Source organism: Chenopodium album, chromosome 6, assembly GCF_948465745.1.
Source record: "Chenopodium album chromosome 6, dcCheAlbu1.1, whole genome shotgun sequence".
Lineage (NCBI taxonomy): Eukaryota > Viridiplantae > Streptophyta > Magnoliopsida > Caryophyllales > Amaranthaceae > Chenopodium > Chenopodium album.
In genome coordinates this window covers 1615398-1642991 of record NC_137839.1, presented here as the reverse complement: position 1 = coordinate 1642991, position 27594 = coordinate 1615398, and the positions used below count along the sequence as shown (strand labels likewise).

Sequence of the window (27594 nt, the reverse complement as noted above, 5' to 3'; positions counted from 1 at the left end):
TGGTGACACGGTGTGGCCAACCACTTATAAAAAATTATGATGAGCAATAATCATCAAAATTAGCAAACAATACACCCTTAAGTGTATTGTACAATGGTTGTAAATATCAATATCTCCTCAAAAAATCAATGTGTTAAAAGTGATCAAAATCTTTGCCAAATCACATTTCACATAATATTGGTAATTAGGTATGCTTTAAGAGTAAAATTTCTCTACACCTATCATCCTAAAAATCTAAGGTTTTTTTTTAAAATAATTTTTGTAAGAAATCCTACTGCATGAATATTTTAAGCTGTCCGTCAATGATTTCCTCTTAGGTACTCTTAGATAGTTTGTCCATTAATTAAGCACAAATTCTTATAAAGGGCTAGTCACATGGTGTGGCCAGCCATCATAGAGGTTATTTCGTTAGTGTTTTAGGGGTTACTTGTTTAGTATTACAGTGATTACTTAGGGTCTCTTCTGATACGATTATTTTCAGTTCAGTTCAACTCTAATAAGTTCAATTCAGCTCCTAATTTCATTCTCTTGTAAAATATTCAGTTCAGTTCAGCTCTAATAAGTTCAGTTCAGTTCAGCTCTTATAAGTTCAGTTCAGTTCAATTAAGCTCTAATAAGTTCAATTCAGTCAATCAGAACAGACCCTTAGTCAGTGTTATAGGGGTCACTTGACCAATATTATTAAGAATACTTGGTCAGTATAATTTATAGCCTTATAAAGGTTACTTTGTTCTATATAAGTGGTCACATAATGTGGTCAGCCACACATAAAAGTACAAAACGAGGCGTTATTAGTTAATGTATTAGCCTTGCTTTCCCTTAAAAAAAAAAATTACTTTGTATTTTTTTTTATTTTTTTTAGTCTACTAAAAAAAATCAATTTGATGAAGCTAGAAAAAAAAAAAAAACCAATAAAAAAAAAAAAGGAAAACAGAAAATAGAAGACGAAAAACCCTAGAGAGATAGAGGAGAAACATCAAGTTTAGAGAGAGAAAGCGTTAAAAGCAGAAACTTGACTAACAAAGGTGATGAAGAGTACTGCTCTCTCATTTCTGACGCCGGCTTCTTCTTCCTCTTCTTCCCACTTTCTCTCTCTACACCATTTTTCTCTCTCTACCTCTGCTCCTCTCTCCTCTTCCGGTAACCCCTCTTTCTCCTTAACTTATCCTTCACTAAAATTTAATTTAATTCAACTTATTATTTCTTTGGAATTTAATTTAATTCAGCAATTGCATTTCCATATTTTACTAATTTAGTGATTGCATTTCAAGATTATGTATTTTATGTAATTGTTATTGTGGGATTGATTGTAATTTAGTGGGTGAATTTTGTTTGTTTGATTGTTGAAACTTAGATAGGTTTTCTAAGGAGAACAAGTAAGAGGGTTTTGATTGCTAGTAGAATACAAGCTTTATCAACAATGGCAGCTGTAAGTTTAAATTGATTTTTAGCATGTGGGTTTTTGTAGGGTTTTGCTTTTATTGCTTGTAGTAATGTTAGAATGATGATTTATAGGAAGATGGTGCTGGGAATGTGAAACGGCAGTTAGCCAAAGTGTTTGAGAGATCGCTTCGGGCCACTGTCCCGAGTGAGGCCGATATCGAGCCGATTATTACTGTTGGTACTGGAAATTTTGGTGATTATCAATGGTAAAGCACTAGTTTGATGATTGTTGAGTTTCATGCTTGTTGAAAGAAAATGTTTCTTTATGCTGTATGTTGAATAAAAATGTGTTTTCTTGGTGCAGTAATAATGCAATGGGTGTGTTTTCCAAGATTAAGGGGAAGAATACTGAATTTAAGAACCCCAGATCGGTTGGCGAGGTATGTGTTTTATGTAATGTATGTGGTGTCCTGATTTATTTTAGTTGTCTGAGGAAAATTCACTATTGGTTTCTGATCATTTAGGCTATCATAAAAAACTTACCTGAATCCGAGTTGATAGAGAGTTGCTCTGTTGCGGGACCTGGGTTTGTGAACATTGTTTTGTCGAAGTCATGGTTAGCAAAGGTGATCTTGTTAGTTTTGTGTATTGCCTGTATTGTTTTCTTTATGCATATGCATATGCATATCTGCTTACATTTTGAGATGATTGTTACAGAGCATCCAAAACATGCTTGCAGAAGGTATTGAGACATGGGCTCCAAAGTTGCCAATTAAAAGAGCTGTAGTAGACTTCTCTTCACCCAATATCGCAAAGGAGATGCATGTTGGGCACTTGAGGTCAACCATCATCGGAGATACACTGGCCCGTATGCTAGAGTTTTCTGGTGTAGAAGTTCTTCGGAGAAACCATGTTGGTGATTGGGGTACACAGGTAAACCCTAAAACTTTTTGGCATCTCCGGAGGGGACACTTAGCGTGATTTTGTGAAAAAAATTCCCTCCAAAATGCTCTACTTTAAAAAAAAAATTCTATTAAAAAAATTTAAAGGATAGACATTAATAAATTCAAATTAAAAAAAAAAAAAAAAGTGTTACATAAGTCATTTAATTTCAATTAACTCTGACTATTGTTATATTATACTTTATAAATCCGTGCATTGCATGGGGCCAAAACTAGTTATCTTCTATTTCTCTAACGTTCTAATTTTAGATTTGTCAGCATGTAATGATACTAAATTTATAGTAAAATAGTTATGCAACAAATGACACAGATATAAGACATTCATGAAATGCTACTTGTCATCAGAACACAATTATATTTTGATTTTCTTTATGCCTAAAACTCGCTTAATTTTTTGCAGTTTGGTATGCTGATTGAGTTCTTGTTTGAACAATTTCCACAATGGAAAAATGAAAATGAACTTCCAATCAAAGATCTTGAGGTATGTGGACGAGTTGGTGTGTGTTCATTGATTCATTGGAGCTAAAAATTCCATGCCTTTTGCTTTTCCACTTGAAATGATTTATGGGCCTTTGAACTATGAATGTATGCTGAATTTACAACAAAGTATGTAGTTTTTCGATGACATTGGTCAACTAGAACAGCTTTCTTAATATAGTTTGATGTGATTTAAACCTTTGAGTATTGTAAAGACAAATTAATCATTTGAAGAAATGAAGCTTAAGCATATAGTACTGCACTACTGCATGTAGAGAGGCTATGGTGAAAGGATGTTGGTCAACTAGAACAGCTTTCTTAATATAGTTTGATGTGATTTAAACCTTTGAGTATTGTAAAGACAAATTAATCATTTGAAGAAATGAAGCTTAAGCATATAGTACTGCACTACTGCATGTAGAGAGGCTATGGTGAAAGGATGTTTTAGGGCAACAAACTGATAGTTTAGGCCCCTTAAGTTCAGTCAGTTTATTTTTGTGAAAAAAAATTCTTCTTCAATACGCTGTAATCAAGGCAACCACTGAACATTGATGAATGATTATTGCTTAAGGCATCTTCAGACCAAGAAAATTAACTGTTCATGACAACTATGTCTGAATCTTTCTGGTTTAAGTAGATATGCTAACATGAATCATAAATCAGGAACCCCTTCATGCTCGTTTATGTGATTATTCTCACTGCAACTGTCTGTAAGGTTGGGGATGTAGTTGCTTGAAATAATGAAGTGAGAGAGACATTGCTTAACATTGTGAAGGCCTTAAGAGTATCAAAGTTAAAGGAGTGGGGGAGGCTAGGTGTTGGGGATTTGTGGATTACTTATACCTTTTGACACTGACGATAGTTCCGAAGTTACGATAGCCTTCAGAAGTTGCAGGAGATCGTAAGGGAAGGTGTTAAGTGTATTTAAGGTAATGAAGCGGGAGAGGTGGTGCTGGGGAACAGTGAGATTACTTCCACTTCACCTCATTAGTCTTGCTGGTGACTGATAGATCCAGAACAAGCAGCAATTTGGTCTTGCAGCTATTACTAATTTCTTTCTCTACCTTTCTTCTTTGGGGCCATGTGGCAATAAGGAAAAACAAAAGAGTCGAAAGAGATGTTTGGTGATAGTATCAAGCGTTGCAATTTTATTGTTCTGTTGATCTCATCCATCCAAAAGATGCAATGATTCCTATTTTGTTTCTCTGATCTCTCACTATAAACCTGCTATCTCTGCATTATGCTCATCCTTCTCTTAAAATTTAAGTTGGAAAACTGTTGTTAGTTGAAGTATTGATATTGTCTCTGTTGTTAGGATGCAATTGTATACTTACCCTCACCTTACTTTTGTCCTTACGCCTGTGTAATGTAGAAAGTTATGCTATACTTGACTGATGATAATTTAGGAAGATTGTAGTTCTGACCTGACAGTTAGAATGATGCATTTATAGGGCTTCTACAAGCAATCAAAGAAGAGATTTGATGATGACCCCGAGTTCAAGGAAAGGGCACAAAAGGCTGTGGTGAGCCTTCAGGTATGCAATCAATTTTTGCTGTTTGCAAGTTTGTCAGGTTAGGAAGGGGAGTCTGTATTCTTCCTCTCCTTGACCAGAGGTTGGTTATCTTTATTTTTATAATTTGCAAGTTTCCACCAATATTAACCCCCCCCCCCCCCGCGTGCGTGCGCGTATGTGCTTCTAATTTGTAGGAAGGTCTGTAATTGTGACATTAATAAAAATTCCCCTCTCCCGTGGAATGTGATATTGCCTCTCTGTATCAACTTCTACTTTTAAAGTATCCCTGTTAACTTTTTGCATTATAATAACACAATCTAGGGCTCATAGCCTCGTACCATAGAAATCTTGAAACTACTTGCCCAAGTTTAGTGCTAATGGAGGGAGGAGAAGCCTTTTATTTTATTATATTTTATATTACTTTTTTCTTTAATGGATTTTACATTTTTACTTTTACATAGGGTGGGGATTCCAAGTATCGTGAAGCATGGGCAAAAATTTGTGAAATTAGTCGCAGGGAATTTCAGAAGGTCTATGTACGCCTCGGAGTACAGTTAGAAGAAAAGGTATTTTTCTAGTTTTTAAGCTATGTGCTATTGTACTATGTCTATACTTCTTCCAATAATAAAAAAAAAAATAAAAAAAATAAAAAAAAATAATAAAAAAAAAACCTCCGTTCTATATAGTCAATGCCAAGGATACAAGGAACGAAATTCGATACGAAACGTGGGACGGAAACGGAAACGGGAAACGCTACCTTGAGTGAATCGGGAACGTTTGGTGTTTAGTTTAATATATATTTTTAAAATAAAAAAATGAAAAAACAAAGATAAATTGTATTTAAATAAAATTAAAATATTAATAACCATTAATGCATTTCGATCTCAAAATCTGATTACATAAAAACTGAAAAAACAAAGCTAAAAATGCTTAACACATGCTTAACTCTCAAGTCTCAACTCTAACTTACATCATCAAAATATTTTTAGGTTTCAATCTCCATATCTTTGCCTCTTACATGCAAATGTCATAGGTGTGGCATTAGCTTCCTGTAAATCATCTCTCCATCTCATATCCTCAAGTGCAAGTGGTGAACTCTCTATGAATGAATCCTCTGGATTAATATCCCATTTTCTATAAGGGCCTTCTTTATAGCTGCTTGTGAAACGGGAAATTAATCTAACATTACAATGAATAAAAACCAACTTGTCAGCTCGAACGGAATTCAACCGATTTCTCTTTGTATTGTGAATGAACGCATAAGTGCTCCACACCCTCTCCGCAGACGAGCTACTAATGGGCTGTGACAGAACTTTGATTGCAATCTCAGCTAATTCAGGAGTCTCCGCTCCATAAGTGGACCACCAAGAAACAGGAGACATTGTTACCGCATCTATTTTTGCAGCAAGTGACCCAAATATACCTTCTTTGGCTTGGAACTTAGCTAGTTGTTGGCGTAACATTCTTTTTTCTTCTTCAGTTTCCCCTATTTTATCAAATGCTGTTAAAACTCCATCAACAACTTCCTTATCAAAATTCGGTGCTCGCCTAGCCTCCCCTCCCGGAGCCGGAGTTTGCAAATAGTTTGAGTCATAAAAAAAAGGGTTTAATGCAAATCCTAAACAATGCATGGGAATGTTCATTTTTTCCCAACGTGATACCAAGATTTCATTCATTTTGTTCATATCATCTCTATGTTTATTATCTTTCATTACGTCTCCAACATCTCCAATCATACAATCCATTTTTTCATACACCTCTCCCATTTTTTGTCCTTCACCATCAGCAAATTTAATCATCAAGTAAATTGGCTTAGTGATAGCCAGAATATTTTCAACCTCATCCCAAAAGTCTTCGTCCCCTACAGTGGCAGCAATTTCTTTTCCCATTTCTCTTGTTTTCTCATCCCCTGAATTGACCCAATCTTTCCAAGCCCTCATAGCTACTGTAGCAGCTAATGATTCCCTACATTGGGATATTCTTTTCAACAACAAATAATGAGATGCGAACCTTGTTTTTGCTACTTTCAATAACCCAAGTCCAGATTGTGATTTAAAGATAGCATGAGCATGAGTATGATTCAAAAAATACTTCACAATGTTTTTCCCTTTAATGTACGTGTTACTAACCCATGGAAAAGCAGTAGCAATATCCTTACAGATTAGATTAAGTGTATGCACGACACAAGGGGACCAAAAAATGTGCTTGTGTACCTTTTCTATTTCTCTTCCAGCAGCCTTGCAGTTTGCAGCATTGTCAGTTACTACTTGCAGAACATTTGACGGCCCGACTTCTTCTATTGCATCAAGTAAGTAATCTGCTATAGCCTTCCCCGTTTTCTCCACCCCTGTGAAGTCATCCGCATATAGAAACATAGAACCGCGGCTATTGGATGCAACCACGTTGATTAGTGGTTCACGCTTCACATTCGTCCATCCATCGGAAACGATTGAAGTTCCTTGTGTGGTCCAAGTGTCTTTAATTGGGGCCAATTCTTTCTCGACATCTCGCTTAACTTCGTCTAGTAAGGATGTCCTTGCTCTGTCAGCCGATGGAGGCTTGTAGTCCTTTGGAGCATGGATCAAGGCCTTTACCATAGTAGAAAATTCTGGACTTCTTAATACATTGAATGGAATCCCATTAGCACAAAGAAAACGAACAATCGATTTGTCGACATCATTACGCTCAACAATACCAAATGCATCTGCTATAGGAGTGTTACTAGTTCCTGGAAGTTTATTTTTTATACTCGATTTGGATACTGATGGGGAAATACCTGCTTGCTCAGCCTCCTCAACTTTCTTTCGTATGCTTTGAAGCAATTCTCTATTCGCCATCACCACAGTACATCGAGCAATCTCTGCTTTTTTCCCAACACTACCAAAAAAATGTTGATGTATTCTTGTGTATGAGCTGCTGTATGATTTTTTGCAATGCTTGCAAGACCATTTCTTCGTTCCTCCTGCATTTTTCCCTTTCTCTCCTCCCACTATTGGAATAATTTCATCTAATAGAGGTTTTTGCTTATTGTCAGTAGTGGGCACTCCATGATTTGGTTCAGCTTCTGTAGGTTGATTTTCATTTTCCAAATCATCGAACTCTTCTGTTGAAGGTTGATTTTGTGTTTGGTTTCTTTGTGAAGTTTCAGTGGGCTTTCTTTGCTTGGATTTGTTTTTGCCAAAAGGCATTTTTGGGTGCTTGAATTTGTTTTGATTAATGGAGATGTGTTTTGTATTTTTGTATACTGAAACAGAGTAATAGACATTGAATATATAGATGATAGACTTGTAGAGTAGTTGAATGGGCATGTCGTTTGAGCTTCAAGCTTTCTGTAAATTGAAAATTGAAAATTGAAATAATGAATACGTCTCTTCATTACCTCCTTTATTTCCTTTTGATCCTTTTTCCCACTAATATTATAAACTGATATTATAAAATAATACTCCGTATAATACAATACTCCGTATATATAACCACGTATACTTTTTATAGATCAATCGTAGTATGATCAATTCCTTTTTATCGATCATTTATAGTACTCCGTATCGATCAATTCCTTTTTATCGATCAATTCCTTTTTAGACGATCAATTCCTTTTTATACGATTATACATACTTTTTATCGATCAATCGTAGTATGATCAATTCCTTTTTATCGATCATTCATAGTACTCCATATCGATCAATTCCTTTTTATCGATCAATTCCTTTTTATACGATTACATACTTTTTATCGATCAATCGTAGTATGATCAATTCCATTTTACCGATCATTCATAGTATATATAACAATATAACCCTAAAATGTATGTGACATACTATGTATGTTCATATATCCTTTTTGATCGACCACTCATAGTATATACGATCATATGCCTTTTATCGATCTGTCGTAGTATGATCAATTCCTTTTTACCGATCATTCATAGTATATATATCAATATAACCCTAATATGTATGTTCATATATCTTTTTTGATCGACCACTCATAGTATATACGATCATATGCCTTTTATCGATCTGTCGTAGTAATGATCAATTCTTTTTACCGATCATTCATAGTATATATATCAATATAACCCTAATATGTATGTTCATATATACTTTTTGATCGACCACTCATAGTATATACGATCATATACCTTTTATCGATTTGTCGTAGTATGATCAATTTGTTTTTACCGATCATTCATAGTATATATATCAATATAACCCTAAAATGTATGTGACATACTATGTATGTTCATATATCCTTTTTGATCGACCACTCATAGTATATACGATCATATACCTTTTATCGATCTGTCGTAGTATGATCAATTTGTTTTTACCGATCATTCATAGTATATATATCAATATAACCCTAAAATGTATGTTCATATATCCTTTTTGATCGACCACTCATAGTATATACGATCATATACCTTTTATCGATCTGTCGTAGTATGATCAATTTGTTTTTACCGATCATTCATAGTATATATATCAATATAACCCTAAAATGTATGTTCATATATCCTTTTTGATCGACCACTCATAGTATATACGATTATATACCTTTTATCGATCTGTCGTAGTATGATCAATTTCTTTTTACCAAACACTCATAGTATATATATCAATATAACCCTAATATGTATGTGACATACTATGCATGTTCATATATCCTTTTTGATCGACCACTCATACTATATACGATAATATACCTTTTATCGATGTTTCGTAATACGATGAATTCCTTTTTATCGATCATTCATTGTATAACACTATACTTTCTACGATCATATACTTTTTATCGATTAGTCATAGTACGAACTACGATCAATTCTTTTATTTTTAACGATCATTCATAGTATATGATACTATTATGTAGGTGTCATTCTATGTATAGTCATATATCTTTTTGATCAAATGTCGATATTATATATGATCATATCCTTTTTCGATCGATCAATCATAGTATAATTAGTTCATTTTTATCAACCACGCATAGTACGATCATATCCTTTTTATCGATTAGTCATAGTACAATCAATTCTTTTTTATCGATCATTCATAGTTTGATACTATTATATAGGTGTCATTCCATGTGTAGTCATTTATCTTTTTGATCAAATGTTGATAGTATATATGATCATATCCTTTTTCGATCGATCATTCATAGTATGATTAATTAGTTCATTTTAATCACGCATAGTACGATCATATATATCCTTTTTATCGATCATTCATAGTATAATTATTATTTAGTTATAGGTTAGTATTTTAAAATTTTAGTTATTTTTTAAAATTTTTATTTTGATGAGAAGTATTTTAATCATCCTTTGTTATTATTATTTTTGACGAGAATCATCCTTTGTTATAGACCCTCGTATAAATTATGCAAGTAATACACTTAGGAGGGCTGCACCAACACATTTAAAATTTAATTTCTTGTAATCAAAATACAAGTAATACTTTAATACGAAGTACTTTATTCTAGTAACTTGTAAAACCAGTGCACTGATACTAAAAAAAATTCAATATTGGTTGAAAATTTCAATCTTTGCTAGTTTCCCATGTGCAACCAGCCAACCACACCACACACCTTTTAAAAAAATATATATAAATGAAAAATAAATTAATAAAAAATAGATGATGGCCCCCACTCCAATAAAGAGTACTGCAACAGTTGTGCGTTTTGTACTGTAAACCGTCTTCAACCTTTGAACTCCCCGACCAATTCCTTTTCATACCTTCCTTGAATCTGAAAATTTGAAAAATATAACAAAAATCAAAATCAAGCACAGCAGAACACTCGATTTCATCATTCAAATAAAAGCCCTAACTTATTTTGATGAAAAACCTGTGACAAGTGCCTTAATTTTGCAACACTTGAAGAAGAAAAAGGAAACGCCATGACCACCGATCTGAGACGCGAACCGCTGCGATTTGGGACGCGATCGTTCCGCGATTCGGAACGAACGACTCAGGACGGGATTCGCCCTAACGTCCCACGTTCCTCGTATCACTGGTCAATGCTATGTGTGCTAGCTATGAAAGTTGTGTGCATGCTACATACTATTGGCATTTTTCTCTTGGCATTAGTGGTTGATCTAAGAGACTTAATACTATGTTTACAAATTACAAATCTTTCTGTTTTTTTTTGCTTGTGTCAGGGAGAAAGCTTCTATAATCCATATATACCAAAAGTTTTGGAGATTTTGAGGAGTAAAGGTTTAGTTGAACCAAGTGAGGGTGCTGAGGTTATATTTATTGAAGGCAAACAGATACCTCTCATAGTCGTGAAGAGAGATGGAGGTTTCAATTATGCCTCCACTGACTTAACAGCTCTCTGGTAAGTGTATATAGTAAATTAAACTAATTGTAAATGTCAAATTCTAGTCTTTAAGATGGTTTTCTCTTTTAAGCATATAATCCATCATTGTCTTTACCATTCTTGTTTGGCAGATGCCTACTGGTAAATCTTGCTTGCCTCAGTTGATCCATTTAGAACTACTTAGTATAATATCTTTCTAATACCTCCAATTATCTATTTCATGGAAGGTACCGCCTTAATGAAGAAAAAGCCGAATGGATAATATATGTAACCGATGTTGGTCAGCGTGAGCACTTTGAAATGTTCTTCCATGTACGTATTTTCTTTTCCCATATTGTTTTGGGTAACTGTATTTGGTGTTTCAGTATTTTGTAGATACTGATAATTTCTTCGATGATGCTTAGTGCCTACCATTATGTGTGACTTGGTTGTCACTCTTGTCAGTACATTTTTGCATTTATGCATTGATAAAATTTGTGCCTTTTGTGTTTAAACAAAAATTTTACAGGCTGCAAAGCTTGCTGGCTGGCTTCCAAGCGGTGACAATAAGTACCCCAAAGTTAATCATGTTGGCTTTGGTCTTGTCCTAGGAGATAATGGAAAGCGTTTCCGAACTCGAAGCACCGAAGTAGTCCGTTTGGTTGATTTACTAGATGAGGCCAAAGATCGGAGTAAAGAAGCTCTTATTGAGCGAGGTATCACTAATTAGTTTTGATATGTTTATATAATTCCATGTATTCCAATTTCCACTTCCTTTTCTGGGTTATTGCTCAAAAGTTTAGGCAGACTTGTGCATTTTATCGTATTGCTTTGTGCTTTTATCTTCTGGAACTTTAGGCCAAGTTTTACATTGAGGCTATGTTTTTAATAGGTAAAGATAAGGAGTGGTCTGAGGAGCAATTGTTGCAAACTGCAGAAGCTGTTGGTTATGGGGCGGTTAAGTAAGTTCTGTAATTCCTGTTTATTTTTTATCATAATCATTGCATATTTTTATCTCTGCTTCCTTATTGCCCTCTTCTAGCTGACCGAGGAAGCAGAATTATTATTAGTTATCCCTTTCCTTGGGACTATTGTGCTAGTTTGCTCTTCTCCTTGGCTCAAGAAGACGTGATATTTGTTAGGGGGCAGAGGGCTCACAGGGCTGTTGATTTTACTGAACGTTGTGCCAATCACTGCAATATATATACATGCTTTCCTTAGATATTATGTTGGTTGTTCATAATATTATTGTTAAAATGATAAACTGATAATGACTATCAATTCATGGCTAAATAGATTGATTTTTTTTGTTTCCCTCGATGTCTTATACAGGTATGCTGACCTGAAGAACAACAGACTCACTAACTATACCTTTAACTTTGATCAGATGCTTAGTGATAAGGTATCTTTTGCTGTCTTCTTATCTTTCTTTCTGCTTCTTCTGGGGGATCTTGGATTTGCATGGTGCCGTGGTTTGTTGAAGCTTATCTCTTGCCTTTGCTGAAAGCTGAACAATTTCATGCAATTATGTTGTAGGGAAATACAGCTGTCTATTTACTCTATGCCCATGCTCGAATTTGTTCAATTATTCGGAAGTCTGGTAAAGACATCGAGGAGCTGAAGAAGGTGAGTTACATTTCTTTCTTTCTTTTTTTAAAATTTTTTTTTTTTTACGTAGTATTATTATTATCAATGGATGAAATCCATGAAAGTCGCTCTTGCACCATACACTTGATGTCTAAGTAATCAACAAATTGAAACAGAATGAGGAAGTTGTTTTGGATCACTCTGATGAGCGTGCTTTGGGTCTTCATTTGCTTCATTTTTCTGAGGTAAGACTTGTTCCATCACAAGATAGCAGGCTGTATTCAGGTTGCTCATATTGGCAATTGCACAGAATTTCAGTATTTGAAGATATGTTGACATAGTATGTCTGCTGTTCTTAAAAATTGGTCAGATTGTTGAAGAAGCCTGTACCAATCTCTTGCCAAACGTGATATGTGAGTACTTGTATAACTTGTCAGAGTTCTTCACAAAGTTCTACTCCAATTGTCAGGTATGGAATCAATTCTTTATCTATCTTTACTGGAACTATAATTGCTTGGATCAATTCAGGCTTACTTCTTAGAATCATGGCTGGAAAACCTTCTGATCTTTACCTACGACTTTATAGGTGGTTGGCTCACCGGAAGAAACAAGCAGGCTCTTGTTGTGTGAAGCGACTGCTGTGGTCATGAGAAAATGCTTTAAGCTTCTTGGAATCACTCCCGTCTACCAGATATGACAAGTTATTGTAGTTCTTGATGTATTTTTAGAGGGCATCAACATTTTTGGAGTTTGTTCTTGACTTGATTGTCACGTTGTTATAGTGTACACTGAGAAATACTCATTCAAGAGTTCAAAAGGAAATGATCCTTCTCTTGCAGTGCTTTGAATTTGTTCATGGCAGATTCCTATATTTTTCAAAATTGGCTATATTTGCACAAATTTCTTAATTATATAATAAAAGGCTTCCCTCTCATGATGAAATCCTATAATTAACTTTAAATAATACTCCCCAGCCTCTCCTGCACCACCCTAAAAACTCTTTCATAACACCAAAGTCTTGTACCACTGTTGCTACCACCTTCACTTGTTGCATCGCCTTATTACAACCAGCAACCACCTATAATTGCTGCTAAGCATCACGACACAAACAAGAGCTGTAATCGCCTTGTTTGTCGTAGCTTCAGCCTTCAGATTGGTGTCCTTTAAAAGGGTTATTTTATATAGATTCTCACATTGTCGCGGGATTGTATGTTGAATTCAAGGTGATCATTGAGATGGTCTAGCAATAAGGGTGGCGACCAGTGGCGGATCTTGGCCGAAAATATTAGAGGGGCCGGGATTTAAAAAGCTTACCTCTTGCTCAAAACTAATCTTTGTATCCCAATGTTTTATAAGTAATATAGGTTATTTAAGTTTATTGACTAATTAATTACAATAATTTACGGGGGACTTGGCCCCGGTGGAAGGTCTCCCTTTGGTGGCGACGAATTGGGAGGCAGAGATTGCAGAGGTGGCAATTGATCAGTCTAGTTTGCTACTCGCTCGATATTCTGGTTATGATTTTGTTTGGTTTCAATGTGATCCCCTCAAAGTTGTGAAAACAATAACACAGTGACATAAACCTTCTCTTCTTGATATATGAAGCATTTAATGCACTTGTTATTTCACATGTTTAGCGGGTAAGGAATGTTGTTAGCTTATTTATTACAGCGTAGCAAGATGGATTACACCATATAAGTATACAAGGGATAATATTGAGTTACTTTATATGAACTCTTTCCTACAATGCATCATTACTTTCGCGAAACTTGATTTGCAATAATAATTCTGTTAACAAAATTTGCGATAAATGATTATGAACCAGAAAATTGAGAAAAAATCATCAAAAATTTTTTACTCTTGCACTTGCAGCAGTGAACACTGGAACAGGCAAATTGCTAACCGTACAAAATTTTCTGATTTACCTTAAAAATGAATATTATTCTAAAAACAGAAAGAAAAAAAAAAAAAAAAAGGATGAAATTAAAATTCCTTGAACATAGGAGGTATAGAAGGCGGTCTGCAAGCTGAAGACATGAGATTACTGCTACAATTTCTGGAAAAAGAATTTCTTGAATAAGAAACTTTCTTTGAAATTGTTGGTTTTGGACTGAAATAACTCCTGCATAATTTCATCTTTTTTCTGTACGGATTTTCTCTCTTCACAAGATCTTCCAAATTCTCCACACTTGCTAGTGATGTAAATGACTCCGATTTCCCTGAATAATACTTTGACAACCCTTTTCTGTAGAAAGATTAAAACTTTGTTTAGCATAATATTCAATTACATATACTCAATTTTAAAATGACATACACATAAAATATGGCAGAAATCAAAATACCCATTTTCTCTTTTGTGCAAATTTGCCAAATCCCATCACATACACAAAATTTTAACCCCAAAAAAAACCAACTTTAAGATCCTACACTCGAGAACATGATGCGCAACATGCTCCGGTTACATGAAACAATAATTTCCAACCAAAATAAAACAGACACTTAGATCCTACACTCGAGAACATGATGCGTAAAAAAGAAATAAAGAGCCATGAAAATGTTACTTACTTGATAGGAAGTTTATCCATGAGATCTGACAAATGAAACAAAGGTCCATCTGTAGAAGATGATGATGTAGAAGTAGCATCCTCCATTAAATCTGATGAAGATGATGAATTTGATTCAAAAGTTGTGGTTGAATCACAACTACTAATACTACTACTACTAGTACCTAATGATAATTTCTCTGATGATTTGTTGTAAAAATTACAACTTTTTTTCTGCTCAAAATTGTTTGCTGCAATCATTTCCTCAGGTGTTGGAATTAATTGAAAATTAATCTTTGATTCTTCTTGTTTTCCCATGTTTTTTTGTTAACAATTTCTTGGCTTCAAGTAATAGCAAAATTTTCCTCTGGTTTATTACACAACCATGCTGCATACTATTTATATATAGGTGACATTTTCGGATAATTATTATAATAATAATATTGATAATTGATAAAACAAATAATTCCAAAATAATAAAAGAATATTTTATGGATAGGTATCAAGTCATGGATTGGGGAGGAAATACATGTACAGTTCTGATAAGGTATATAAATAATGCTGAGGTGTGCTTTTATTTTTATCTTCTTAATTTTAATTATTATTTATTTAATTAAAAAAAAAATTGATTAAGTAATACACTTTTGCTTTTATCTTGAGCCTTGTCATTATCAATTCCATAAGTTTTGAAGTTGTCTAGGATTTCCCAATTCACAAGAAAATGGATAAGGTCAAATTTGAAGACACTCTTAGCTGAGTCACACAATTAAATATTTATTTTATTCTTTAGTGGATGAGATTATTTCAGTTATTTTGCCCGATTTTGGGCATGTTTTTGCCTCTCAAAGTGATAACATTGCAAACATTTTACTGTTGAAAATTTGCACTTTTTGCTCAAAATTACAATTACAACTTTGAAATTGTTGCCTACTTGCTTAAAGAGGAATGTTTGCAAAGCAATCTTCCAATACCATTTTATTAGATGACATGTGTTTTTTAATTAATAAATCCTAGCATAGAAACAAATCTTCATTAAAACTTCTCTTAAAACAAATCCTAGGATAGAAAATCAAAATACATTTCCTTTTGAGGAGAGTTAAGATTTTAAAATTAAGGAAATGAATAAGATGATATGAAGTATGGGATATCAAAGAATCTTCAACAATACATTTCATTATTTGTAACTTATGACATTTACTCAATAGTCTTTATTAATTTGGAGTAATTAACCTGATTTGATACCAAATTCGAACTAATGAACAAGGTTGATTGAGTGACTCAAAATGTGATTGAATTCGAAAACAAACTTGGTATACACCACACCCTATAATCTCCAACTCAATAAATTCAATTACAATTAAATTACACTTAAATAAAATGTTATCATGAAAAATATCTAAAATTAATAAAATCATGGAACTTATTAACATTTTGTTTTTCTAATCGTAATTTGAAGAATCATATGTTTAGTTGGATTCAACTATTAATAATTTTGTTTGGTCTGACTTGGGATTCATAAGTTAAACTAAATATTTTGTTGAAACGAGCTTACATGTTCATTGTAATATGATCTCATAGTTTTTTTTTTAACATGTTGTTAAAGTGTTTAATTACTCCTCTTTAGATGTATTGGGTCTTAAACAAGTAGCCATTTGAAAAAGGCCTCAAACCAAGCAATTTGTAGCAAGCTTAAACTTGACAATTAGGCTTACTCATTTGATCTGATAAGTCTAATTACATTTATTATATACCATAAACATTTTTTTCCCTAAATAAATCAAGTTTCTAGTTGATGAAAAAAAAGCTACCGGATATATATATATATATATATATATATATATATATATATATATATATATATATATATATATATATATATATATATATATGTAAAAGATTCATTAGATAATAAAGATATTTTAATCTATCTTTCTTAAACAATATTAGTGCATTTTCTAAATTTAAGAAGACATTAGGGTTAGTGTTCAACTCCAACCATTCAATTAAATTATGGTAATTTCTTGTCTTAGCTCACAAACGTGATTAACATGATTATTATTTATTTACACGAGTACTCAATTAATGAGGCATTTATTGCAAATGGTATATCCATAAAAAGAAAATTTGTGGCTAAGAATAGCCATTATCCAATGTTTAGATAGGTAATCAACATGATGAATGTACATGGCAAGGGTAGCTGTGTAAATTCAGAAAAAGTGTTCATCTAAGGTGGGGGCAAACTGCATAAATTATTCCATAAAAATATGTCATCGGTTTTTTTTTTTTTTTTTTTTTTTTTTTTTTTTTTTTTTTTATTTGTCACGTAAGAAGGTATTGCGTGCGGACGGACACACGAACTGTTTGGCGTGAGAGGCTTGTCTAATACTTCCACTGTTTTTTTTTACTTGACATATTTATATTATCATGCATGCCAACACATATTTTTAACTATTAATATCTCTAATTATTAACATTGTAAAATTATAAAAAGTGGATATTTATACGTTGAAACGATTCAAACAAGATCCAACATGAATATATTTTATCGTATTTATAAACCACAAAAGCGAGTCAAAGCGTGTTGTGTGAATAGTGTAAAAGTTAAACGGTGTCAATTAGAAAAACGGAGAAAATACATTTTATTTGTTGGCTGATATGTTTTATGTGTTCGCCAATATATTCCATTTGTTGGTTGATATGAGTTTTGTGTTGGCAAAAATATATTTTTTTTCCCTTTTGTTGGCTAATATCAGACATCATTTGGATTATATGTTCCTTTAGTTGATTGATACATTTATTTCGTAGTAAAATATGGATGTAGTGGGGTTGGTAAAAGAATAAAAAATTGTAAACAACAAAAATAGTTGAGAGAATAGGAGAAAAAATTACAAGTATGAAATTAAGGGTCTATTCACTTCAACTTAATTTCATTTCAGTTCAGTTCAGCTCCTAATTTCCTTCTCTCATAAAATATTCAATTTAATTTATTTCAGTTCAGTTCAGTTCAGCTCCAATCACTTCAGTTTAGTTCAATAAATGTAAACAAACCCTAATATTCTTGTTGAAATAAATGAATTAAACATTATAAAAACTTTCCAAATAAATAAATGGAGTAATTATTTAAAAGAGGCCGAAAAAAAAAGTGGAATAAATATTTAAAAACAGAGGACTAATTTCTAATGGAGATAGTATTAATAGTCAAAATATTACTCTGTAGATATATTTTTATAAAGATTCGCATATACTTTTATATGATGATATTAAGATTGACAAATTCAAAAAATTACAAGCCATACACATTACACATTGGTCGTTCTTATCTAGTGATATGCACTTTTGGTGTTGATAAAATTGGAGTGATTATTGAATGTCTAACAAAAATGAAACCTGTCCCCTACCTAACTAGTCCTACGCTATTGACCTTCTCCTACTTCAATTTCTCTCATTACCTTTTTTTTTTTTTTTTTTAATCTTTAATTTTTTTCAGGCCAAGTGGACCATTTAAGATGCTGACCTTGCTTGAGAACGTGTTTAGGACATTTAAGATCCATCTACATTTAAAACTATGAAAATGAAATTCGACTTACAAATTTCAAAATTAACGAGGTTCAAAGTAAAGATTATTCTCCCTATCCCTTTTTTTTTTTTTTTTCCTTATAAATACTTGGGTTAAACTTTAAATTATGCAAAGTATCAAATATTTAAATTATGCATCTCCATCAATGTGACTTTTAATTAAAGTAAAATTTTTGATATAGGACTACCATACTATTTTTATGATAAAACATAGAGCTGTCAAAAGTTGACCCGACCCGAAATACCGACTCAAACTCGATTATTAACTAACCCATCTAAACCCGAAAAAATGGTGATCCAAACCCGACCTGAAACCAACCCTAGACCCGAGCTGACCCAAGTATGTGAGTCCCGAACCCGAACATGAACTGACCTGGAGATGACCCGACCCGAATGTAACCCGTAGATTATGGACCTGAATTGAACCCGACAAGAACCGAAATTGACCCAAACCCGATCTAACCCGTAAAAACCTGAATTTAACTCGACTTGTTACTAATATGACCTGAATTCAACCCGACCCGTTCCTAACCTGACCCGAATTTAACTGTACCCAACCTGTTACAAACCCGACTCAAAATCAACCCGACTTGTTATTGACATGACCCAAATTCAACCCAAATTGCTCCTGACCCGATTTCAAATCACCTTAAATGCAATTTAGACCACCTTATTATTGTTGATCAAAGGATTTTGTTTAGAAAGACCAAGTCGGTCTAGGCCAGCAAAAGAAAGGAGCATCATCCTCAAATTTAAGAGTTAAATATAGTATATATTTGTTGTATGGTCAAAGTAGATAATTATCTTCCTAAATTACATACTATAGTTACCTAGTATATTGCTATATATATTATAGTAAAGGGAAATGATTAGCTTGATAAAAATGATAATTATCTATTTATAGTTAGTTGAATCCGAATATGACCTGACTTGGAAATGACCTGACCTGATTGTAACCTGCAAATTATTGACTTGAACATAACCCGACTTGACGTCGAAATGACCCAACTTGAAAATGACCCAACCAGATTATAACCCGCAAATTTAGGAATTTAGGAATTTTTTTGACTTTTTTTTTCGACAGTAAATAAAAATTGCCGAAATGTTTACCATGGTCCCTAATACCTTTTGGGGGTGCAATTGGGTGGGTAGAATCATCTAATTTCCTTGAAACGACCAATTTACCGGTTTACAATTTGCACCGATTTCATTAACTCAAGCCAACAACGAACATTTATGACAACAAATAATGATCACATATGGTTCCAAAGGACATTATATGACCTCGAGATGTATTTCCTAGAATTTCAAATTTTAGACACCGGGGAAGAATCCGAAATTTATCAAAAAGCGTGGATATTAGCCTTCAATTTTGGAATTTTTTCCACCGTAAAAATAAATAAACCGAAATGTATACTATGGTCCCGAATACCCTCCGGGAGTCTGATGTACATATTCTATACCATATTTTACCCTCATTTTATAGCTATGTTCGTATGATTCCTAAGCTCTACGGAGCTATTTCTCGCTAATATCCTCCTCTCTAGTGTGGCTTGGTCTATTTGGTTGATTTTGTAGGCATATGAAGATTTCCGGATGATTTGGACTTGTTTTGGATAGCCACGGAAGCTTATTATGATGGAGGAGAATTTTACCCGTGTCCGCCCTGGAGGGCAACATTGCCCTGGCAGCCAGGGCGAAGAAGGAAAAGAAGAGAAGTCATGAGAAAGAATGGAAGAGTTCAACTTCCATCCGCCCGGACCGGGCGACATTGCCCTGGCAGACCGGGCGGACAAAAGCACTGCATATGAAAGATTTCTTGAAGGCGTAAGATCATTTTTGCTTCTCGCGCCCGACCGGGCGGCTTTGCCCGGTCTGACCGGGCGGAGTTTCGCGAAGCCCGTTTTTCTTATTTTTCGGGATTTCTTAATTAAGGGATATAAATACCCATTGTAAACCCCGATAAAACATACTTAGTTATTATTTTCTAGCTTTAAAACCTTCTTAGAACCCTAATATTCTCTCTAGATCTAGATTAATTTGCACTTTCAAGTTTTGATCTTTGTTCATCAACAATTGGTACTTTTCTTCATTCAAGCAATTGGTATTCATCTTATTTCTTCTCTCACTTTTAATTGTTTATTAATCATGCTTTCTTCATTGATTATTGTTTTTGCTTCCATCAATATGTGTGAGTAGTTCTTTATTCCAAGATCTAGTGGAACCCGAATATGATTAATGCATGATTTAATTCTTTAAATTCTCTAATAATAATTGTAATTGATTTGCTTAATTGATTATGCTTATGCCAATACTAGATTAGGGATAATTGGTATTGTTATTAATCCTTTGTTGTAATCGCAGCGGGAGTTGGGTTTTGACGGATTTGAATAAATCAATTAAGGGTTTGAAGTTCATCACGGGAGTAGTTGAATGGATGATTAGGAAGTTAGAGTAATGTGCTTAAGGTCTTTAATTTACATGATTCCACGGAAGTAGGCTTGATTGTGATTAGAGAAGTCATTGATAACTCGGGAGAGACCATTGGTATTATTCATGGATTACTTTTCCTCATTAATCAATTGAATTAGGTGTTAGGGGTAGAATGACTATTGCATTAATTGTATTCGTGGTGAAGCTTGATCTTGGATGTTTTTAGCATTGATTTGTCATATTGTTTAGATTTTATCGTTTTAATTAGTTTTTTTTTAGATATTGATTCTTACTTATTTTCTTTGGTTACTTGCTTAGTAATTGCTTGAGTCTATCTAATTAGTTGAACCATAGTCTCTTGGGATCCGACCCTTGCTTGCCCGTCTACATAGTAGTGGTCTAGTTAGGTTTATTTTTGTTAGGTACGCGACACGCCTATCAGAGTCCAACTGGGTGGGTCGAACTATCCAATTTGCCTTTAAATGACCAATTTACCGGTTTACAACTTGCACCGATTTCATTAACTCAAGCATACCACGAACATTTATGACATCAAATAGTGATCATAAATGGTTCCAAACGACATTATATGACCCCGAAATGTATCCCTCGAATCTCAAGGCTTTTCGATACCGGGCTCTGAAACATCTAAAATTTCTCAAAAAGCGTGGATATTAACCTTTAATTTTGGAAATTTAAGAATTTTTTTTCGCCCAAAAATAGAAATTGCCGAAATGTTTACCATGGTTCCTAATACCCTCTGGGAGTCCAACTGGGTGGGTGGAACCATCCAATTTTCCTTTAAAAGGCCAATTTACCGGTTTACAACTTGTAATGATTTCATTAACTCAAGCCTACCACGAACATTTATGACAACAAATAGTGATCATATATGATTCCAAACGCCATTATGTGACCCCGAGATGTATTCCCTTGAATCTCAAGGCTTTTCGATACCGGGCTCCGAAACTTTTAAAATTTCTCAAAAAGCGTGGATAATTACCCTTTAATTTTGGAATGTTTAGACTTATTTTTTGGCCCGGAAATAATAATTGCCGAAATGTTTACCATGGTCCTTAATACCTTTCGGGAGTCCAATTTGGTGGGTGGAACCATCCAATTTTTCTTTAAACGGCCTATATAACGGTTAATAACTTGTACCGATTTCATTAACTAACTCAAGCCTACCTCGAACATTTATGACAACAAATAATGATCATATATGGTTCCAAACGGAGATAAATGACCCCGATATGTATCCCCTAGAATTTCAAGACTTTCGACTCAGGGCTCCGAATCCTCCAAAATTTCTCAAAAAACGTGGATATTAGCCTTCAATTTTGAAATTTTAAAATTTTTTCGCCCGAAAATAAAAATCGCCGAAATGTTTACCATAGTCCCTAATATCGTCTGGGAGTCCAATTGGGTGGGTGGAACCATCCAATTTGCCTTTAAACGATCACTAAACCGGTTTACAACTTGCATCGATTTCATTAACTCAAGCCTATCACGAACATTTATGACAACAAATATTGATCATATATGGTTCCAAACGACATTATATGACTCCGAGATGTATTCCCTTGAATCTCAAGCCTTTTCGATAACGGGCCCCGCGACTTCTTAAATTTCTCAAAAAGCGTGGATATTAGTCTTTAACTTTGGAATTTTTAGACTTTTTTTTCGCCCGGAAATAATAATTTCCGAAATGTTTATCATGGTTCTAAATACCCTTCGGGATTCCAATTGGGTGGGTGGAACCATCCAATTTCCCTTTAAACGGCCTATTTACCGGTTTATAACTTGCACCGATTTCATTAACTCAAGCCTACCACGAACATTTATGACAACAAAAAATGATCATGTATGGTTCCAAATTAAATGACGTTAAATGACCCCGAGATGTATCCCCTAAAATTTCAAAACTTTTCGACACCGGGCCTCGAAATCTCCATAATTTCTCAAATAACATGGATCTTAGCCTTCAATTTTGGAAATTTTAACTTTTTTCGCTCGAAAATAGAAATTGTTGAAATTTTTACCATGGCCCCCTAATACCCTCCGGGAGTCCAACTGGGTAGGTCGAACCATCCAGCTTGCCTTTAAATGACCAATTTACCAGTTTACAAGTTGCACCGATTTCATTAAATCAAGCCTACCACGAACATTTATGACAACGAATAGTGATCATGTATGGTTCCAAATGACATTATATGACCCCGATATGTATTCCCTTGAATCTCAAGACTTTTCGATACCGGGCCCCGGAACTTTTAAATTTTCTCAAAAAACGTGGATATTAGCCTTTAATTTTGGAATTTTTAGACTTTTTTTTTCGCCCGGAAATAATAATTGCCGAAATGTATATCATGGTCCTTAATACACTTCGGGAGTCCAATTGGGCGGGTGGAACCATCCAATTTTCTTTAAACGGCCTATTTACCGGTTTATAACTTGTACCGATTTCATTCACACAAGCCTACCTCGAACATTTATGACAACAAAAATGACCATATACGATTCCAAACGGCATTAAATGACACCAAGATATATCCCATAGAATTTCAAGACTTTTCGACACAGGGCCCAAATCCTCCAAAATTTCTCAAAAAGCATGGATATTAGCCTTCAATTTTGAAATTTTAAACTTTTTTTCGTTCGGAAAAAAAAATTAGCGAAATGTTTATCATGGTCCCTAATATCATCTGGAAGTCCCATTGGGAGGGTGGAACCATCAAATTTGCTTTTGAACGACCACTTTACCGGTTTACAACTTGCATCGATTTCATTAACTCAGGCCTACCACAAACATTTACGACAACAAATAATGATCATATATGGTTTCAAACAGCATTATATGACCCCGATATGTATCCCCTAAAATCTCAATGATTTTCGACACCGGGCCCCAAAACATTCGAAATTTCTCAAAAAGCGTGGATATTAACCTTCAATTTTAGAATTTTTTTTACTTTTTTCGCTCGGATATAAAAATTTCCGAAATGTTTACCATGGTTCCTAATACCCTCCGGGAGTCCATTTGGATGGGTCGAACCATCCAATTTGCCTTTAAATGGCCAATTTACCAGTTTACAACTTGCACCGATTTCATTAATCAAGCCTACCACAAACATTTATGACAACAAATAGTGATCATATATGGTTCCAAACGACATTATATGACCCCGAGATGTATTCCCTTTAATCTCAAGGCTTTTTGATATCGGGCCCCGAAACTTCTAAAAATTTTCAAAAAGCGTGGATGTTAGCCTTTAATTTTGGAATTTTTAGACTTTTTTTTTCGCCTGAAAATAATAATTGCCGAAATGTTTACCATGGTCCTAAATACCCTTCGGAAGTCCAATTGGGTGGGTGGAACAATCCAATTTTCCTTTTAACTATTTACCGTTTATAACTTGCACCGATTTCATTAATTCAAGCCTACTACGAGCATTTTATGACAACAAATAATGATCATATTTGGTTCCAAACGGCGTTAAATGACCCCGAGATGTATCCCCAATAATTTCAAGACTTTTCGATACCGGGCCCTAAATCCTCCAAAATTTCTCAAAAAGCGTGGATATTAGCCTTCAATTTTGAAATTTTTGACTATTTTGCGCCCGGAAATAAAAATTTCCGAAATGTTTACCATGGTCCCTAATACTGTCCGGGAGTCCCATTGGGTGGGTAGAACCACCAAATTAGTCTTTAAACAACCACTTTACCGGTTTACAACTTGCATCGATTTCATTAACTCAAGCCTATCACAAACATTTATGACAACAAATAATGATCATATATGGTTCTAAACAACATTATATGACCCCGAGATGTATCCCCTAAAATCTCAATGCTTTTCTATACTGGGCCCCAAAACATTCGAAATTTCTCAAAAAGCGTGGATATTAACCTTCAATTTTGGAATTTTTTTTTACTTTTTTAGCTTGGATATAAAAATTGCCGAAATGTTTACCATGGTCCATAATATCCTCCGGGAGTCCAATTGGGTGGGTGGAACCATCCAATTTGCCTTTAAACGACCAATTTACCGGTTTACAATTTGCACCAATTTCATTAACTCAAGCCTACCACGAACATTTATGACAACAAATAGTGATCATATATATATGGTTCCAAACGACATTATATGACCCCGAGATGTATTCCCTTGAATATCAAGGCTTTTTGATACCGGGCCGAAACTTCTAAAATTTCTCAAAAAGCGTGGATATTAGCCTTTAATTTTGGATTTTTTTTACATTTTTCGCTCGGATATAAAAATTGTTGAAATGTTTACCATGGTCCCTAATATTCTCCGGGAGTCCAACTGGGTGGGTCGAACCATCCAATTTGCCTTTAAATGACCTATTTACCGATTTACAACTTGCACTGATTTCATTAACTCAAGCCTACCACAAGCATTTATGACAACAAATAGTGATCATATATGGTTCCTAACGACATTATATGACCCCGAGATGTATTCTTTTGAATCTCAAGACTTTTCGATACCGGGCCCAAAAACTTCTAAAATTTCTCAAAAAGCGTGGATATTAGCCTTTATTTTTGGAATTTTAAGACTTTTTTTCGCCTGGAACTAATAATTGTCGAAATGTTTACCATGGTCCTAAATACATTTCGGAAGTCCAATTGGGTGGGTGGAACCATCCAATTTTCCTTTTAACGGCCTATTTACCGTTTTATAACTTGCACTGATTTCTTTAACTCAAGCTGGTTATGACCACAAATAATGATCATATATGGTTCCAAACGGCATTAAATGACCGCAAGATGTATCCCATAGAATTTCAAGACTTTTCGACGCCGGGTCGTGAAACCTCTAAAATTTCTCATAAAGTGTGGATATTAGCCTTCAATTTTGGAATTTTTTAACTTTTTTTCGCTCTGAAATAAAAGTTGCCGAAATGTTTACCATGGTCCCTAATACCATCCGCAAGTCCAATTGGGTGTTTGGAACCATTCAATCTCCTTTAAAACGACCAATTTACCTGTTATAACTTGCACCGATTTACCAGTTTACGACGGCCAATTTAATTAACTTGCATCGATTTACCATTTTACAACGGCCAATTTAATTAACTTGCACCGAATTCGACTTGAACCGAAATTGACCCAAACCCGTTTTAACCCGTCAAAACCCGATTTTAACTCGACTTGTTACTAACCTGAACTGAATTCAACCCAACTTGACTCGACTTGTTCCTATTATGACCCGAATTTAACCCAACCTGTTACAAATTGGACCCAAAATCAACCCGACTTGTTATTGACCTTACCCAAATTCAACCCGACTTGTTATTGACCTGACCCAGATTCAACCCGACTTGTTCTTGACCTGACTCGAATTTTACCGTACCCATGACTTACCCAACCTAAAAATTCAACCCGATCTGTAACTAACCCGACTCGAAATTAACACGGCTTGTTATTAACCTGACCTAAATTCAACCCAAATTGTTCCTGTCCCGATTTCAAATCACCTTAAATGCAATTTAGACCACCTTATTATTATTGATCAAAGCATTTTGTCTTAGGATACCAAGTCGGTCTAGGCCAGCAAAAGAAAGGAGCATCATCCTCAAATTTAAGAGTCAAATATAGTATATATTTGTTGTATGGTCAAAGTAGATAATTATCTTCCTAAATTATAGACTATAGTTCCCTAGTATATTGCCATATATATTATACTCAAAGGAAATAATTAGCTTGATAAAAATGATAATTATCTATTTATAGTTAGTTGAACCCGAATATGACCTGACTTGGAAATGACCCGATCTGATTGTAACCTGCAAATTATTGACTTGAACACAACCCGACTTGGAAATGACCCAACCTGATTATAACCCGCAAATTATTAATTTGAACCGAACCCGACTTGAACTCGAGATGACCCGACTTGAAAATGACCCGAACTTATTATAACCCGCAAATTATTGAGTTGAACCGAACCCGACTCAAACACGAGAATGACCCGACCTGATTCTAACCAGCAAATTATTGACTTGAACCGAACCCGACTCTAACCCGAGAATTACCCTAACCCGTTTTAACTCGAATTAAACCCGACCTATTGTTCACCCGACCCGAATGTAACCCGACTTGTTATTAACATGACCTAAACCCGACCCAAACCCAATAAGAAGTATGACCCGACGTGACCCGACTCAAGCATGACCCAACCCAAACCCGACCTGCATAGGTTATGGAACTAATCTGAATTGATCCAACCCGGATTGACTCGACCCACTCTTACCCGACCCAAATCCAACCCGTTTACCCGGATTGATAACTCTAATAAAACAATATGAATAGTTCATTTTTTGAATTTATAACATGGACACAATTACTCTTTTAATATCTACAATGCAAATATAATTTTTTGAAAAATTTAATCCAACATAAAAATAAAAGAGAAATTATTAAATAAAAATAACTTAAATGAAAACAAAAAATTGAATAATAAAGAAATACACTGTGTTACTTGAAGAAAAATTAATCAATGATGAACTGCATAATCATTAAAACATAATGGTAGTCATACTTCAGTCGACTATTATAAAATTTTCACATGATGAAAGGAACATTGAAAGATTAGATTGTAAGTAAAAAACTAATTGATCATACGAGTACCAAAGAAGGGTAAATTGTAAAAGAATTTAAGCATGCAGTAGCTAAACCCCACTTGATTAAGTAATAAATTCCTAAATAAGTCCTTAATTGTTGCCTTTTGTTATATTCTAAGGAGAGTGATGTTAGTGATAGTGATATCTTCATTAGGAGAGTATACGGAGAATT

The 27594-nt window shown here is 34.3% G+C and overlaps 2 protein-coding genes and 1 long non-coding RNA gene across 4 annotated transcripts; 1 reads left to right on the top strand and 2 right to left on the bottom strand.

The window, feature by feature from the left end:
• The first annotated feature begins 953 nt into the window (after window positions 1–953).
• On the top strand, window positions 954–13101 carry LOC145635528 (arginine--tRNA ligase, chloroplastic/mitochondrial-like). 2 transcript variants are annotated; one of them, XM_081686828.1, is made up of 18 exons: window positions 954–1140; window positions 1359–1429; window positions 1516–1649; window positions 1748–1823; window positions 1908–2009; window positions 2101–2316; window positions 2746–2826; window positions 4274–4357; window positions 4798–4902; window positions 10494–10672; window positions 10882–10966; window positions 11163–11349; window positions 11526–11595; window positions 11966–12035; window positions 12170–12259; window positions 12397–12465; window positions 12591–12689; window positions 12807–13101. In XM_081686828.1, exons 1-18 carry the CDS (start codon window positions 1029–1031, stop codon window positions 12915–12917), a joined length of 1941 nt encoding a protein of 646 aa, XP_081542954.1. In that variant the 5' UTR covers window positions 954–1028; the 3' UTR covers window positions 12918–13101. The 2 variants fall into 2 exon arrangements, with proteins under 2 accessions (XP_081542954.1, XP_081542955.1); XM_081686829.1 differs by having other exon boundaries at window positions 1004–1140; window positions 1355–1429.
• LOC145635529 (uncharacterized) lies at window positions 9738–10342 on the bottom strand. Its single transcript, XR_014113854.1, has 2 exons — window positions 10181–10342; window positions 9738–10081 (listed from the first exon to the last, which is right to left on the bottom strand). It is a non-coding gene; the product is annotated as an uncharacterized LOC145635529 (long non-coding RNA).
• A 948-nt stretch (window positions 13102–14049) lies between the features above and the next one.
• On the bottom strand, window positions 14050–15143 carry LOC145634221 (uncharacterized). The gene is made up of 2 exons (XM_081685647.1): window positions 14786–15143; window positions 14050–14465 (listed from the first exon to the last, which is right to left on the bottom strand). Exons 1-2 carry the CDS (start codon window positions 15079–15081, stop codon window positions 14204–14206), a joined length of 558 nt encoding a protein of 185 aa, XP_081541773.1. The 5' UTR covers window positions 15082–15143; the 3' UTR covers window positions 14050–14203.
• Window positions 15144–27594: the final 12451 nt, after the last annotated feature.

Coding starts and splice junctions, on each gene's coding strand:
- LOC145635528 (XM_081686828.1), top strand. CDS start 1,029: ATGAAGAGTACTGCTCTCTCATTTCTGACGCCGGCTTCTTCTTCCTCT. Junction 1,141..1,358: donor TGCTCCTCTCTCCTCTTCCG/GTAACCCCTCTT, acceptor AAACTTAGATAG/GTTTTCTAAGGAGAACAAGT. Junction 1,650..1,747: donor AATTTTGGTGATTATCAATG/GTAAAGCACTAG, acceptor TTCTTGGTGCAG/TAATAATGCAATGGGTGTGT.
- LOC145634221 (XM_081685647.1), bottom strand. CDS start 15,081: ATGGGAAAACAAGAAGAATCAAAGATTAATTTTCAATTAATTCCAACA. Junction 14,466..14,785: donor ATGGATAAACTTCCTATCAA/GTAAGTAACATT, acceptor ATCTTTCTACAG/AAAAGGGTTGTCAAAGTATT.